This window comes from Pogona vitticeps, chromosome 6 (assembly GCF_051106095.1).
Source record: "Pogona vitticeps strain Pit_001003342236 chromosome 6, PviZW2.1, whole genome shotgun sequence".
Classification (NCBI taxonomy): domain Eukaryota; kingdom Metazoa; phylum Chordata; class Lepidosauria; order Squamata; family Agamidae; genus Pogona; species Pogona vitticeps.
Window position 1 is genome coordinate 92,857,570 of NC_135788.1, and position 15,811 is coordinate 92,873,380.

At 42.8% G+C, this 15,811-nt stretch overlaps 1 protein-coding gene across 1 annotated transcript; it reads right to left on the reverse strand.

The window, feature by feature from the left end:
• Positions 1-2,625: 2,625 nt before the first annotated feature.
• Positions 2,626-13,616, reverse strand: LOC110074850 (keratin, type I cytoskeletal 19). The gene is made up of 8 exons (XM_073004260.2): positions 12,908-13,616; positions 9,016-9,098; positions 8,583-8,739; positions 7,046-7,207; positions 6,532-6,657; positions 6,116-6,336; positions 4,160-4,185; positions 2,626-3,020 (listed from the first exon to the last, which is right to left on the reverse strand). The coding sequence occupies exons 1-8, from the start codon at positions 13,559-13,561 to the stop codon at positions 2,872-2,874; spliced, it is 1,578 nt and encodes a 525-aa protein (XP_072860361.2). The 5' UTR covers positions 13,562-13,616; the 3' UTR covers positions 2,626-2,871.
• Positions 13,617-15,811: the final 2,195 nt, after the last annotated feature.

Consider the following 15,811-nt stretch of genomic DNA (forward strand, 5'->3'; position numbering starts at 1 on the left):
GTAAAACACACCAACATCTGCCAGACATTTATTTTGTGCACTGAAAAACAAGGGGTCTCATGCAAAAGTTCAAAAATTACATCTGCAAATTTTTCGTTGGAAAGTCTCAAAATGTGAAAAACACACAGACTCTCATCCTATTGTTCAGAAAGGAGAAAGAGGTTTAAAATGTCTCGTTCTGACCTGCAGTTAATGAAATAAGCAAAGCTTTACAGCATAGTGGGGTAGGGCAATGGTTGATGCTAGCAAAACTGTGTTTATAAAAAAGTTTATACGCTTCTGTTATGTCAGATGGCAGAGGCCTCTTAAATCTTTATAAGCTTCTGTCTACAACTGCACTGGTGCTCACTTAGTTCTACAGTAGCATTTTTCTGATGATGGGAGGGCTGAACATCAGGAGAAAGGGGATGGGCAAACAGGAGATCTTCTGGGGTTATTAATACTCAGCGCAACTCCTGTAAGATCAGATCTTGTGATTCACACCTTGGTAACAGTACTGAAAAACTTTCTCTTGGTTTCTGGGATTCAGGCTGTGAGTGCTGTTACTTGTGTAGCCAAGATGGCTCCACCCATGAACAGGCAAAGGGAGCCACAGAGCTTGGAAATATCATCACTACTTGTCATGTGCCACTTTTCTTGGTCATGATGGTGTGACAATATTCTGTTTCAGTGTAATAAGCGGGAATGGCATTAGAATTGCAGTGCATGATGTTTTCCATCTGTTTCTTAAAGTTATTCTCTTTCACTCTAGCTGTGCTGGCTGAGGCTGATGGGAGCTGTAATCTAACAACGTCTAGAAAGTTGCACATTTCTCATGTCTGTATCCAGGAAAATGCTTCATGACTGCACCTATTAGGGGAAATTGTTCACAAGTATGTCTAGAAATGCATATGAAAATTGTGTGTGATTTTTTTATGTGTGCTGAATTTTTAAAAGGTAGACTAACGGAGAAAATTAAAATGTTGCAGGAAGTAAGACAAACAGATGTTACCACCCTGTATTATGAACCAGCTTCGAATCTCTTCATTTACCTATTTGTGGTGTGGCATAACTGATACAGTGACAGAGTAAGACTCAGGAGACCTGGGTTCAAATCCCACTTTAGCCACAGAAACTCACTGGAATCCATAACCTTCTCTGTGTATGCTTTAATGCTCCTGTAACAGTTCAAGACTGCAACCTAGGGGCTGTAGTACAGTGGTCCCCAACCTTGGGCCTCCAGATGTTCTTGGACTACAACTTCCAGAAGCCTTCACCACCACCTCTGCTGGCCAGGATTTCTGGGAGTTGAAGTCCAAGAACATCTGGAGGCCCAAGGTTGGGGACCACTGCTGTAGTCGATTAGCACAGTGGTCCCCAACCTTGGGCCTCCAGATGTTCTTGGACTTCAGCTCCCAGAAATCCTGGCCAGCAGAGGTGGTGGTGAAGTCTTCTGGGAGCTGTAGTCCAAGAACATCTGGAGGCCCAAGGTTGGGGACCACTGGATTAGCATATTGATCATTTATTATATAAAACAAGAGTAAGGGACCTTTGTGTTTTATACAGATCAGCCAATCTGGGTCATAAAAAACCCAGCCAGATAGCAATCCTTATGAATCACCTTTCTAAGTCAGAGTTATACTTTACACAACACTAAATTATATTGTCCATGAGAGATTGTGCCAGGTTTTTGCCATACCTGTTCTTCAAAGAGCTCTCTCGTTTTTATCAATATTTTAATGAGAGTTGTTCTCATTCACGTTTGTTTTTGTGCCATTTTCTTTTATGTATGTATATATAAAACAGGCTTCCACCAATCTGTGCTGCTATAACATGGGAGCTCACATTTATAGTTGGACTCTGAATCTTTGTTCCTGTAGATTTTTCCTTCCTTCCTTTCAGAAAGTGGTTATTGAAATGAGAGATTCCATCTCAGAAAAGGATGAAAGAAGAGACCATTCAGAATCAGTGCTTATATTATGCTGAATTTCTCATGGTTCCCATTTTGGTATGGATAAAGCAGAGCTTGGAAAAGTGGCTTGTTTGGACTGCAGTTCCCAGAATCTGTCAGCCAGCAGGGGATTCTGGTTGCTGTAATCCAAAAAAAGCAACTGGAGGGGGGGGAGGGAAAAAGTTGCAAAGAAACTCTACCTATTCCAATCTTTATTCCAGTTTTAATGGAAGATTTTGTTGCAGTATATAGTTTCTGATGTGCTTTTCAGTTGTTTTTATGCTGTAGTTGACATAACACTTACTTCTTTTAGAAGTGTAATTATATTGTTAGTTGCATTTTTTAAAAAAAACTATATACCACTTAGCATCTCTATATTGGTGAAATGGAGGGATATGAAACTAACTAATTAATTAATGGGACAGAAACCTATTGGTTACCGATGAGCTGCCACTTATATCCCTTGTTATGCACCAAGTCATATGATTGCTGTGCAATGACTGATAGGAGCTGCAACTTGTCGATGGCAATGTCCTGTTGTAATTTACCCTATTGCACTTATGTGTAACTCAGTGCACTTAGGTTTCTACCCAATGATACCTACATTTTTGTGTGTTATTGTTCATCTTTCCAAGCATCACAAGTTGCACAACACAGTTGTCTGATAGAGCAAAAAGTAAACACAGCAACACGTATTTCTTTGCAAAACAAAAATGCCTGAAGGGAATTTTTTAATTGAGGACAGAGTTACAGGAAGGTGCATCTGCTATGATAAGTGAGAAGAAGCTTGTACGTGGATGCCTTTTAAGGATGTGGCCAAGCCAAGGGACACCTGTAGAAGCAGAGGACTCTTTCTTATAGGAGTTGCAGGCATGCTGGGGATGCACCATGTTTCTCCGCCAGGCAGCAGGCGCAGGAGGAGTCTTCTCATGTGCTGGTTCTCAGTAGTTGCTGGCACGCACTTTGCTGGTAGAGGTGGTGCTGGTTGTTACACTGCCGCTGCCGCCACCACCACTGAAGCTACCGCCACCGCTGCCGCCACTGCTGCCACCACTGTAGGTGATGGTGGTACTTCCGCCGCTGTGGGATGCTGAGTTAAAGAGAGGAAGATTCTGTCAGGTAAGAAGCCTGGGAGGCTCAAGAATATCATGTTTTACAAGGTGCAACCTAGGGACAAATTACACCTTGTGGCAACAGATATTTCGCTTCTGAAACAAAGGAAGGGGAACATTTTTCTTCTCAAGACTGCAGCTTTGGGTAGGGCGGGTACGAACTCCTTTCCCCATGCTTCATGGTTCCAAACTTGTTCCCCCTCCCACTTGGGTCTCCAGTTTCAAAGAAAATGAAAGACTTAATACCATAAAACAGATGCCTAAGAAATGTGTAGTTTTCCTTAATTAAGTCAATATTATTCACCTAGACCAAGACAGGGTCCTAAACTCAAAGTTGTCCGCAATCACAGCCGTAGGTGGCTTGACTTGGAGCAAGGGGCTGCCTGGGAAATTATGTGATGGGACGCTCACCCTAGCCATGAATCAACCCTGATCTCAGCCACTGATATTTGTTAATCCTACAATTTGAGAGCCTTTAACAGGACATCTCAGGGATTAAACCTGTGCTCTTCTATGTTCTGATACATCACTGCTGAAACTCAGACTGCTCACCCCCACCTCCACAGAGATGGAGTGTTTAATATTAGTAGCTTTCTAGATGTAAAAGGCATTTTTTTAAGTCATGCTTTTGCCTTCAAGACGATGGACTGGATTCAGATTTAGTTGTAGTCAGAGTGAACCTACTGAAAGCAAAGGTGCCTACTAGTTATTATGACTGATTTTCTGTTATTGAAATTATTAATCAGCCTTAACTGAGTTATCAGTCTCATGAATTTTTAACTGAAATTATTGGTGGATAAAATTAATCAAATTGGATTTAAATCCCATTAATTTCATTGCTCCCCCTATCCTGTTCAATATTTTTGCACACCATCGTGTCCACTTGACCACACAAATAGGCTGCGTGATCAGGAACGCAACCGGCACTTCATCAGACTGCTGCGTCAACTTCTGCAGGTGGAATTCTCATGAGTAAATGTCTAACAGAGATTGCCTCGTGGCTCTATTCTGCATACTTTGCCTCTCCCCACCCCCACCCCGCTCCATGTTTCCCAGGAGCCTCACTCTGGCCCTGTTCGTAAACATATTGGAAAATTCAATTGAAACATTGCCTTACCATCCTTTGGAGACCATCCTGGCAGCCTGTCAAAGAAGAAAAGGAAGGAAAAAGGGAAGAACAATGAGAATGTGAATTAGCCTAAGATAAACTGAAAGTCCTAGTTGTTCTAGGAAGTCTGTTCTCAAAATCATTCTCAGCCAAAGCTCCATAGAGGATATTTTGAGCAATAGGGCTAAATGAGCTGAATGTATCTGGGATACAGTCTAGAATGGAAGGCTATCAGGGTAGCCCACTCCAGGGAGAACAAGCTGTGGTCTTTAGCAGCAGCCATCAGTAACCACTGATTCTTGCCTTACTGAATAAAGGATATTTCAAAATCATTTAATGAAGTGTAGTGCACAAGGTCACTTGACCACATGCCTACTATACAATGTAGGGGCTCATAATAACAACTCACAGGGGTTTTTTAACCCCTTCTTTCTGATTACATCAATGGCATGCCAAATTGTCTCCTTTTGTTCCGTCAATAATTGCTCACAATTTACTATGTTGCAAAGACGTCTGATGGAACCTCAGCATTTCTACATTGTCCTATTCAGGTATTACACCTGCAGATGTGAATAAGGCTTATTAGTGCTAGGGGATATGGAGTTGGCCATAAACATGTTCAGAGTAACAAATTTTCAGAGTTTCTATGACTGGAAGTCTTGCCTTATCAGGTTCTTGATCATGGGAGGTTGTAAAAACATATTTCAGCCCAACATATTTCTCTCTGCAGATATCTGGTTGTGGGGTGGGGTTGGGGTTGTGACGGAGTTTACATGTATCACCACATCCTACATCACACATAAGCCCTATTCACATGTTCAGATGAATTTCTCTGTAGAGATCATGATTCCAATGTTCTCTCTCCCACAGCATAAACTCCCAAAATAGTTCTACTTTCCCCAAAGGTTCCTTGGAGCTACCAGTTCTTACCATGTACAAAGTAAAATAACATTCTTTACATGTACAAGTCTAGAACTTTTTTCTTTTTCTTTTTTTTTTTTTTGTGTAAACTGGCATGTATTCAATTTCTGCCGTGTTATCTCATTTAGGGACATATACCCTTGCTTGTCTTTTCTTCAGGACTGGTACATGCACTGGTGGCAAAAATACAAATGGGAGACTAGGTTTCAAGATGTATAAAAATATTGGGAATGCACTTTGCATTAATGTTGGAGCTGGTATAGACCAAATGAGATGCTAGGGTTCTAAAAGCTTGCTCCTGAAGAAGGCCACAGCTGAAACGCATCAGGTCTGAGCTGTTTAGGTAAGAATAAAGACTGCGTTGCCAATATTTTTATACATCTTGAGACTCTGTCTCCCATTTGTATTCTTGTCTTCAGGACACACAGAAGGAACTTCAGCTAGTTGTGGTTCTCTATTTAACTGTATGGTGCACATCTTTTCAAATACCTGCATAGTATATTCACATTGGTCAGTTTTGTGTGTGTGTTCTGTGCTAAGTCAGAACCGACTTATAGTGACTCTAATAGGGCTTTCAAAGTAAGTGAGATATTTCAAGCGTGGTTTTACCAGTTCCACTCCCCCCAGTGAGCTTCCATGGCTAAATGTGGATTCAAACCCTGTTCTCCAGAGTTCTAGTCCATCACTCAATCCACTACACCAGTGGTCCCCAACCTTGGGCCTCCAGGTGTTCTTGGACTTCAACTCCCAGAAATCCTGGCCAGCAGAGGTGGTGGCAAAGGCTTCTGGGAGTTGTATTTCAATAACATCTGGAGGCCCAACATTGAGGACCACTGCACTACACCACACTGGGAATCTCATTCATTTTTAGGTGTACTTAAAAAAAACCCTAAACCTAGGAACATACAGGTAGAGAGGCATCAACATACACATATCTGACTCCACACATGTGCACACACAAGCATACAGGAAGAGAATGTGTAATGAGGACTTTGGGGCCTCTCTTCCTTCTTGCTGGCTGATTTTTATTGCTCAGTTACATACCTGGTGTCCTGTCCGTCCAGCAGTTGGCGGTAGGTGCTGATCTCCTGCTCCAACCGCGTCTTGATATCCATGAGCATTTTGTATTCCTGGTTCTGGCGCTCCATGTCACCCCTCAGTTCTGCCAGCTGTTCTTCCACACCCGTGATCAAGTTCTGGATTTGAGCCAGGTGAGCGCAGTACCGTCCTTCTGTCTCTGCCAAGCTGTTTTCCAAACCCGCTTTCTAGCAAAAGGGAAAAAAAAACACAGCCAGATATTCAGAACTATCAATGAGACAGTCATTATTATCTGGCCCTGGTGTGGATGCTTCTGAAACATCTGAGCGGCTGTGTTTGACAAACATTGGATTGATCCAGTACAGCAATGTGTGTGTCTTTAGTTGTTGAACTTTTTCATGCGAGGTAGTTGCAAAACATACCATGCTAAGCTGTGACTGCAATTCGATCTCGAGACCTTGCATTGTGCGCCTCAGTTCTGAAATCTCACTCTTGCTGGTCTGTAACTGTTCGGTGTTGGTGGCAACTTCACGATTCAGTTCTTCAGTCTGGAGGAAGAAGGATTAAAAATCAAACGAAATATTGCTGGATGAACTCACCAATCTTTAATTTGGAGAGAGAGATTGAGAGAGAGAGAGAGCACATGCTACAAATAACACATGAACACCTAGAGCATTCCTAGAGAAGTTATGGCATGAATTATTTTTAAAAAGTACATATCCCAGCTCTGAACAGGACTTTAGTCATTCATCTTTCCTGGGGGCTCTGATAACTTTCATTCAGTAAGGGAAAGAAACAACAGAATTCTCAGTGCTGATTAAACTACAATTCCCAGAATCCTCTGGAAGACCTCATGACTATTCTGGTTGTATACAAATGAATACAAAGTAGTAGCTGTGCTCCAACAAACCCAGTCATGAAGAAACAGAAGTCTACCTTGCTAAAGAACCAGGCCTCAGCATCTCTACGATTCTTCTCAGCTAGGTGTTCGTACTGTTCTCTCATGTCAGCCAAGACTTTGGTCAGGTCAACTCCAGGTGCGGCATCCATCTCAACGCTGACCTTTCCAGTCAGTTGAGTGCTGTATTCTTGCATTAACTTGGTGAAACAAAAAATTGAGACAACACAGTTAGGGTTTGCCAAATGTCAAGGTGTCACATCTTTTAAACAATATTTTACAGCCTTGTTGGGTTTCATACCACAGTGTACTGTTTAGGATAGTTAATCACAAAGGGTAAGGCAAATGATATTATGTATGGTGGTGGTGTCTGGGCTGGTAGCCAACCACCAATTCTAGTAGCTGGCAAGGTCTTGCTTCTGCCCTTCCAGTTCCAGAAAGGGAAAAATGGAGTCTTCTGTGGACCTATTTTCTTGTGAAGAGTTTTCCAGGGCAGCAGTAACACTCTCTCTCTCTCTCTCTCTCTCTCTGTGTGTGTGTGTGTGTGTGTGTGTGTTTACTGCATGTCATTGCAAGATACATCATGGCACCATTCTGAGAGAGACATTTTCTTAGTGTTGTTGTTTAGTTGTTAAATTGTCTCCTACTCTTTGTGACCCCATGGACCAGAGCACGCCAGGCCCTCCTGTCTTCCACTGCCTCCCGGAGTTTGGTCAAATTCATGCTGGTTGCTTCAATGACACTGTCTAACCATCTCATCCTCCGTTGTCCCCTTCTTCACTTGTTTTCACACTTTCCCAACATCAGGGTCTTTCCCAGGGAGTCTTCTCCTGAGATGGCCAAAGTACTGGAGCCTCAGCTTCAGGATCTGTCCTTCCAGTGAGCACTCAGGGTTGATAAGTTTGTTCTCCTTGCAGTCCAGGGGATTCTCAAGAGCCTCCTCCAGCACCACAATTCAAAAGCATCAATTCATTGGTGGTCAGTCTTCTTTATGGTCCAGCTCTCACTTCCATACATCACTAGTGGAAAAACCATAGCTTTGACCATGCGGACCTTTGTTGGCAAGGTGATGTTTCTGCTTTTTAAGATGCTGTCTTGGTTTGTCATCGCTTTCCTCCCAAGAAGCAGGCATCTTTTAATTTCGTGGCTGCTGTCACCATGTGCAGTGATCATGGAGCCCAAGAAAGTAAAATCTGTCACTGCCTCCATATCTTCCCCTTCTATTTGCCAGGGGGTGATGGGATCAGTGGCCATGATCTCAGTTTTTAACTTGCTAGCAGCTTTTTAAAAATGCAAGATAATTCATGGTGGATTATATCGGACACTTTATCTACCGGCTATCAGAGGTAAATGTTTTTGTTACAATTGGGGATCTGGTCACTGCATTTGTGGACACTTGGATATCAAGTGATATCAGAGTGGTTAGGGGGAAAGTATAGGGGCATTTCAAAGCAGTAGTCTTAAATGATCTATGCTCTTATTTCCTAAGAGACCATAATTAATACATACAAGATAACTTGGAATGGGTGACAGAAACCATCTGGGCTTCCAGGTTTTGCTTTTTTCTACACTTACCTCCTCATGGTTCTTGTTGAGGTAGGCCAGATCTTCCTTCAGGCCTTCAATCTTCATCTCTGTGTCAGATTTGGCCAGGGTGAGCTCATCCAGGACTCTACGCAGGCCATTAATATCACCCTCAACACTCTGGCGGAGATACAGCTCATTCTCATATCTGCCGGTTTTAAGAAAAAATTAAGGAATTCAGAGGGATGAAAATACTTTGTAGATAAGAAGTATTTCATCAGTTCTGCTTCCCATACATATGTCTTTATAGATCTCTTCTCCTTCTCTTTCTCCAGAAATAAATAGAAATTTGAAAACATCTTCTGCCAACCTGATCAAATCCATATTTTCTATCCTCTTCCTTGCTCCACGTTATCCTTAACCTTCCCCCGCCCCACTACATCTGCCCTCAAGGAAAGGAAAACAAAAGAGAAAAGATATTTACTTCAGTCTGAAGTCATCAGCAGCCAATCTAGCATTGTCAATCTCCAAGATAAGCCTAGAATTGTCAACAGTGGTGTTATGAATCTATAAAGGAGAGAGAGAAGGCAAGAATGTTAGTGAATGTTATTTAACATTCATTAACTGAAGGGTATTGCATTTCCTAATAGACAGTTGACAGAGATGGAAACTACACAGAGATGGAAACCTAGGGAGGGAACATGGGGATGGAAACCTAGGGTTCCAGACAATATATTCCAGTGATTATAAATATATAACCAGAAGGCAATAGATATTCCAGGTTATTTTGCTTTAATTTATTTGAAATTACATTTGCACAGTCTTCAAAAATTATTCTGTTATTCCCCCCCAAAAAAGACATTAATCAACCCAATTTCTTTTCTCATCATGTGTCTTTCTTTAAGAGTGGTATGATCTCTTTGTTCCTTTGTTCTTCCACAGGTGCCAAGGGAAGATTGGAATTTTCTGCTTCCATTATAAATTAACCACATTTTCCCATTATGTCTGAACTTGACTAGCTATAGTTAATCTTCATTATGGTTTCTTAAAACAAGGCAGCTTCTGAAATGATGGTTTGAACTTGTGCTGTCTCGAAAAATTATGGTTAAGATTATCCACTGTTTCTTGGGTTCATATAGCACAGGAAACTGTGGTTAATATAAACTAGAAATGAAAGTTTTCAAATGTCTTGCAGATGCATTGGAAGTAAGAAAGGAGTTGGAGCTTGGAAGCCTGGGACTTTTCTTGGTTAATTCTCATAATGCTAAACTGTGACTTAATAGAAGGATAATGATTCTGTTCATTTTAGATTTTTATCAGTTTCTCTTTTTTATGTTTATATGCTGGTCTTGGAAAAAAATTGTTCAAAACTTTTGCATGGAAAATTACATTCATTCCATGTATAAATTTGTATTCAAATTATGTTTATTTACAGTATATTCATTTATAAGCTGGAGAACTTGATTACAAAATTTGGAGGATTGTGCATTTCAAAGTGTAGCTGAGTTTTGGTGCACATAATGCAAAATTGGGTAAGTTTTCATTAAAAGAGCTAATCAATGGTTCCTCCATTCTTAGCTTAATGTTATGGCTAAGCCATCCCAATGATTGGCCTTGTTTCCATTGTTCAGAAAAAGTCTGGCATACCTATTGAAATAAGGCATTTAAGATGAACATTAGGACTTTCTATAGACTTTGACACACCTTAGGCACATACAGGCTTTCTTGTTGATGGATCCACTGCACTCTGTACTATATCTGCTCAGCACTGCCTAAAAACAAATCATGGGTGACTGCAGCCACTCTTTCTCAGACATAAGAATATGCGGATGATGCTAGCAAGAGGTAAGCTAACCAGTCATTGGTGTACATAAAGAATGGTGCCCTGTGTTTGGCAAGTCTATCTAGATATCCAAGGAGCAAATACTGATGGTCTGAGTACACTTAATTGTTTATTGTGGGCTTTTCGGGCTCTTCGGCCATGTTCTGAAGGTTGTTCTTCCTGAAGTTTTGCCAGTCTCTGTGGCCGGCATCTTCAGAGGACTGGAGTAGGAACTCTGTCCATGCTCTGTTGCTGTTTGTTGGATAGTTGATTATTTATAGCTGTGGGAACAGCTTTTGTCCTTTTCAGGAGATAGGGTGATGATGGTGATCAGCATGTGTTTTTTTTTTTTTTTGGTGTGTGGATGTATTGTTGTGATAAGAGGGAGAGATTATCTGTCACTGTGATTGATGGGTGTCTTTAGCAGGTCTTTTTTGTGCAATGATCCCTGGTCTTTGTGTAGCCCACAACAACCATCAGATCCTGGCCGTGAAAGCCTTCGAGAATACACTTTATTTATTTATTTATTTATTATTTATTTATTTAATTTATATGCCGCCCACACTACCCAAAGGTCTTAATTTCTTACTAATGAAATAAAAAATGAATACAGTAATGTATTGGAGAACACATGCTGTGCAGAAAAACGTTCCCAGATTTAAGCTCAGCATGTCAGGGCTAGGGAAGAGTCACAAATGAAACCTAAAAATCCATTCTAGTTAGTGGAGACAATACTGAAGTAATAAGCTGGCTGGCTATAAGACTGCTACTTATGGTCCTCTTTGATGGGACTGTGAGAACCCACCAGAATTTAGGGTGAGGGCATACATAATTTGATATTGTAGCCCATGCTGACATCTATGTGTGGATGAGCTCAAACACAGAAGAGTGCTTGTTTCAGATTAAACACAATGCTTGACGTTGGTGGCGCTGCGGGCTAAACCGCAGAAGCCTGTGCTGCAGGGTCAGAAGACCAAGCAGTCGTAAGATCGAATCCACGTAACGGAGTGAGCTCCCATCGCTTGTCCCAGCTCCCGCCAACCTAGTGGTTTGAAAGCATGCAAATGCGAGTAGATAAACAGGTACCACCTCGGTGGGAAGGTAACAGCGTTCCGTGTCTAAGTCGCACTGGCCATGTGACCACGGAAAGATTGACTTCGGACAAACGCTGGCTCTATGGCTTGGAAACGGGCACCGCCCCCTAGAGTCGAACACAACTGGACAAAAATTGTCACAGGGAACCTTTACCTTTACCTTTGACGTTGGATGTAATAGATACACATAGTTCTACTTTACAATGGATTTGCCAGTCATCCGAGCACGAGGTGGCATTATGTACACATGGGGGAAAGCCAATGTTCACATTTCTGGCAACAGTTCCTACTGCCCTGGATTTTGTGAGGTAATCTTAGAACAGCAGAGGTGTAAGAGACCCTGCGGATCATTGAGTCCAGTCCCTGTCAGGGAGACACTCCCAACATCTGGCTCTGCAGCCAGATACCTAAAACTAAACTATCCAGCAGTAGTAACGGAATGGCTCTGAGCTGTTACAGAGGGCTTTCCCTTCATTGCTGAATAGGTTTAACCTGCCTTTCCTTTCCCATTTGGACTGAAAGATAAAGACTTTCAGGTCAAGGGCTTCAGGCAAGACAAAACACATTTAAATACTGTTTGTGCCATTCATCCAGGATGGTGAATATACCTCAGGTTATAGTTATAGCCTCCCTTAAAAGTTTTCGGCAACTCCTTGAAGTCTGTTCCTGTTCTAATAAAAGAAACCTAGTAGGCAGAAATTGAGTGGATGAAGACTTTCCTGGCATAGAAGTGATGGTTTCTGCATCCTATAACTTCAGGCTAAGTTAATAAATAAATAAATAAAAGGTTAGGCCCAAACTAGATGGGACATCATCCACACATCGGCATTTGAATGAAGTGCAGGGAGCACCCCCCCCTCCAATATCTGAATTAGGAACCTGCTGATGGCAATGGGTAGCTGTAACTTCTTGCTCCCTGTCACGCCCCCCCAATTTTAAAACTTAATCACATCACTTACTTTTAATACGCAGCTCACCTGCTATTTGCTTTCTAAAAAACCTCTTCACAGAGATGCTAATTGCACAAATAGTCTGTAACAGTCTAACCTGCTATGGCTCCACTGCAATTAATTAAGCACTGTGCTGATTGACTAATTAGTCTTTCTCTTTGCTTGCTTTCTTGTGCAAATGTTAGGATGGGTTTTATTTCAACCCCCTTCTTGTTGTTCTATTATTTCTCAGCCTCAATATTTGTTCTGAAAAGAGAGACAACTCATTGATACTTATTTTGCTTCTACTTCACTTATTTTTAAGAATCATCCCACAATTCCATTGTTGAAATTATTTCCATAGAAAGATGGTGTAGGTAGAAGTATCAAAAAGAACACATAAACACAAAACATTATCATTTCATTTGCCCTTGCCAACAATAACGCTAATGCTACACTGATGCCCTTGAGCTGTATGTTTCAGGAAGCAATTTCGCCATCATCACCACATCTCCATCTGGGCAATCCTACCTTGTCACGGAGGTCGTTGATCATCTTGTGGTACTGGCTGTAGTCCCTGGATGGGTGAGTGGGAGCCTGCTTTTGGTAGTACTCTCGGATCTTGACCTCCAACTCAGCATTGGCCTCCTCTAGTGCTCGCACTTTGTCTAAGTAATTGGCCAGGCGGTCATTGAGATTTTGCATAGTACTCTTCTCATTTCCTTGAAGAAGGCCTCCATCGCCAGGACCAGCCACAAAGTCAAAGCCTCCACCAAAGCCTCCACCCAAGCCTCCACCAAAGCCTCCACCCAAGCCTCCACCAAAGCCTCCACTAAAGCCTCCACCAAAGCCTCCACCCAAGCCTCCACCCAAGCCACCTCCATAGCCTCCACCAAAACCACTGCCGAAGCCTCCGCCAGCACCACCACCGAGGTAACTGCCATAGCCGAGGCCTCCTCCAGAAACTAATCCACTACCAAAGCCGCCTCCCATCATACCTCCGTGGCCACCTCCGGAGGACACATACTTAACAGAAGAGGTGGACATCCGGCCACCACCGCCACCACCCCCATGGACGCTGGAAGATCCCAGGCGTCCGGAAGAGACGCGGTAGGAGCCGCCACCACTCCCAGCGCCCAAGCCACCCCCGTAGGAAGAAGAGGAACTCTGATAATAGGTAGACATGGTGGTGGGAGCAATGAATGAAAAGCTCAGGTGCAAGACGGTGGCGTGTGAAAAAGCTAGCCTTTGCAACCTAGTCAGGTCCCATTTATAGTCCTCCTGGGGGTGTGTTCCAGTCTACTACCAAAATGTGCACCCTGCCAAAAACACGCCCTCATGGGTGAGGCTAGGCGAAAGCATGTGCTAGCATGGAAATGTTGCAGCTCATCCCGAAGTGGGCTTTAGTGTGTGTATGTTTCAGTTCAAAGAAACAAAAGGCTTTCATTTAGGATAGATTGCTAGCTATGCTTTTTTCCTGATGCTAGAGAACAGCTACAGAGATTGCATTTTTCCTTCTTCTTTTTTTTTTTTCCAGAAAAGGTGAGGGTGGAGGAACCCATCTTCTTTCTGCATCAGTTGAGAAACCATGTATAGGTTATAGACAAGCCCCGCTACAAGCACAAGTCTCCCTGCCCCCATATCTGCCTTTCCCTTACCTTCGCCCTCCTCTACAATGTTCAGCAACACATTTCTGGTTCATTGGCTTTGTCATTTCTCCCGGCACACCACAACTCAGTTCCTTTCAGATTCGGAAAAGAACAGCTCTGCTCCATTTCCAGAAAGGAAACAAGATCCCTGGTTTTCCACGATGCCGTTTGTATAAGCTTCATTGCAGTGTTTTATTTCCTGCATTTGTATCCCACTTTCCTGCAGCACGTTTGGAGCAGTGCATGTGGCTCTTCTCCTCCCCACTTTCCAGTTCTGTCCTCCGAACAACCCTGCAAGGTAGATCAGACTCAGAGAGAGAGAGAGTGACTGGTAGAAGGTCACCCAGTGTGCGTCATGACTCAGTGGGGTCTTGAACCTGGTTCTCCCAAACCTGAGATCCATGTCCTAACCATTGCACTACTTTAACTCCTCCGGTAATTGGGAACAATACAGGCTGTGCCATCATTTTCTTTTCCATTGGGCTTGTGCAAGAGATCTTCCCAGCAGATTAGGTCTTTAATCAGGTCTATACTTCTTTCTCCTTACATGTCATACAAATGGAACTTTTTGTGTGTGTAAAACAGATGAAAATCCAAAATAACAAGAAATGGGAGATGTTGTATTCAATATGAGCTGAATACTTGGGGAAAGTAGCAGTTACACTGGGTGCGGGTGGAATGAGAACCAGAACAGTAGAAGTCTCTATTCTAACTATGTTTCTCAAACTTTGGTTACTTTTCTTCCAAACATACTCTGTTTTTACTCTATCTCCAATCAAGCAAAAACCATTAGCTGTGGTGGATGATCACCCAAAGACTCTTGTACACATCTTAGTACTGTACTTGCAACTATATGTTGGCACCTTTTGCTCGAATTACGGGATACAAAATGTGTTTTTGAGCATTCGCCTCTTTCATTTCCCTCCTATCACTGCCAGCCACCACTTCTTTAAGGTCGCATTTATTCCCATCACATCCAGTTTGAGAAGAAGTCAGCAGGCTGGCTGGATTTGGCATTCAAGCCAGGGGAAAGCTACGCCCTTCCTCCTCCTTCCTAGGAGAGCCAGGCGTTCTCTTCCCCATGTCCCAAAGAGACAAGGGCACAAGGGGGTTGCTATGACCCAGGAGATTTTTGAGAATTAAGGTTGTTATAATCAAGAGTGGAGGTGGGGAAAGATACTTTTGGGATTTTGGGTGGCATAATTCTGAAACGCCTCCCCCCCACCCCCCACCCCCCACCCAGGATTGTTGGCTGAGCCAATACATTCCTTCTGCAGACAACAATCTATCCCTATTGCAAAGCTTGGAAAAGGGAGCTGACATCCATTAAACACAGCCTATTAAGACTGTTTTTGCAAGAGAGAATCTATCATTACCACCCCTCATGTTCTGTTTGTACTTCAAAGATTGAGGCCCCACTATGCTCACAGGTGTTGCTGGTTTTGCAGAACATACCGATGGGTGAGAAGGTCTTTTGTGCTTGCATGTAATAAGCCACAGTCCTTGACCCAGGCTTGCAGTGATGATGTTTCACTGGAGACCAGGTATGGACGTCTCTCCCCATCACTTCAATAGAAGGAAACAACCAGGGGCAATTTATTGTGGCTGGTAGGGAAGAAGGCACAGTGTGGTGTGTAGCCAAGAGTAACAGGAAGAACTGGGACACAAGTTAGTGTATACCTGTGTGTTAACCTGTGTGTGTATACCTGTGCACAGGAAAGCAAGCATTCATGCACACTACAGACATGCAATAGGGCCAAAGGTTGGGCTCTGCCTCTCCATCTAG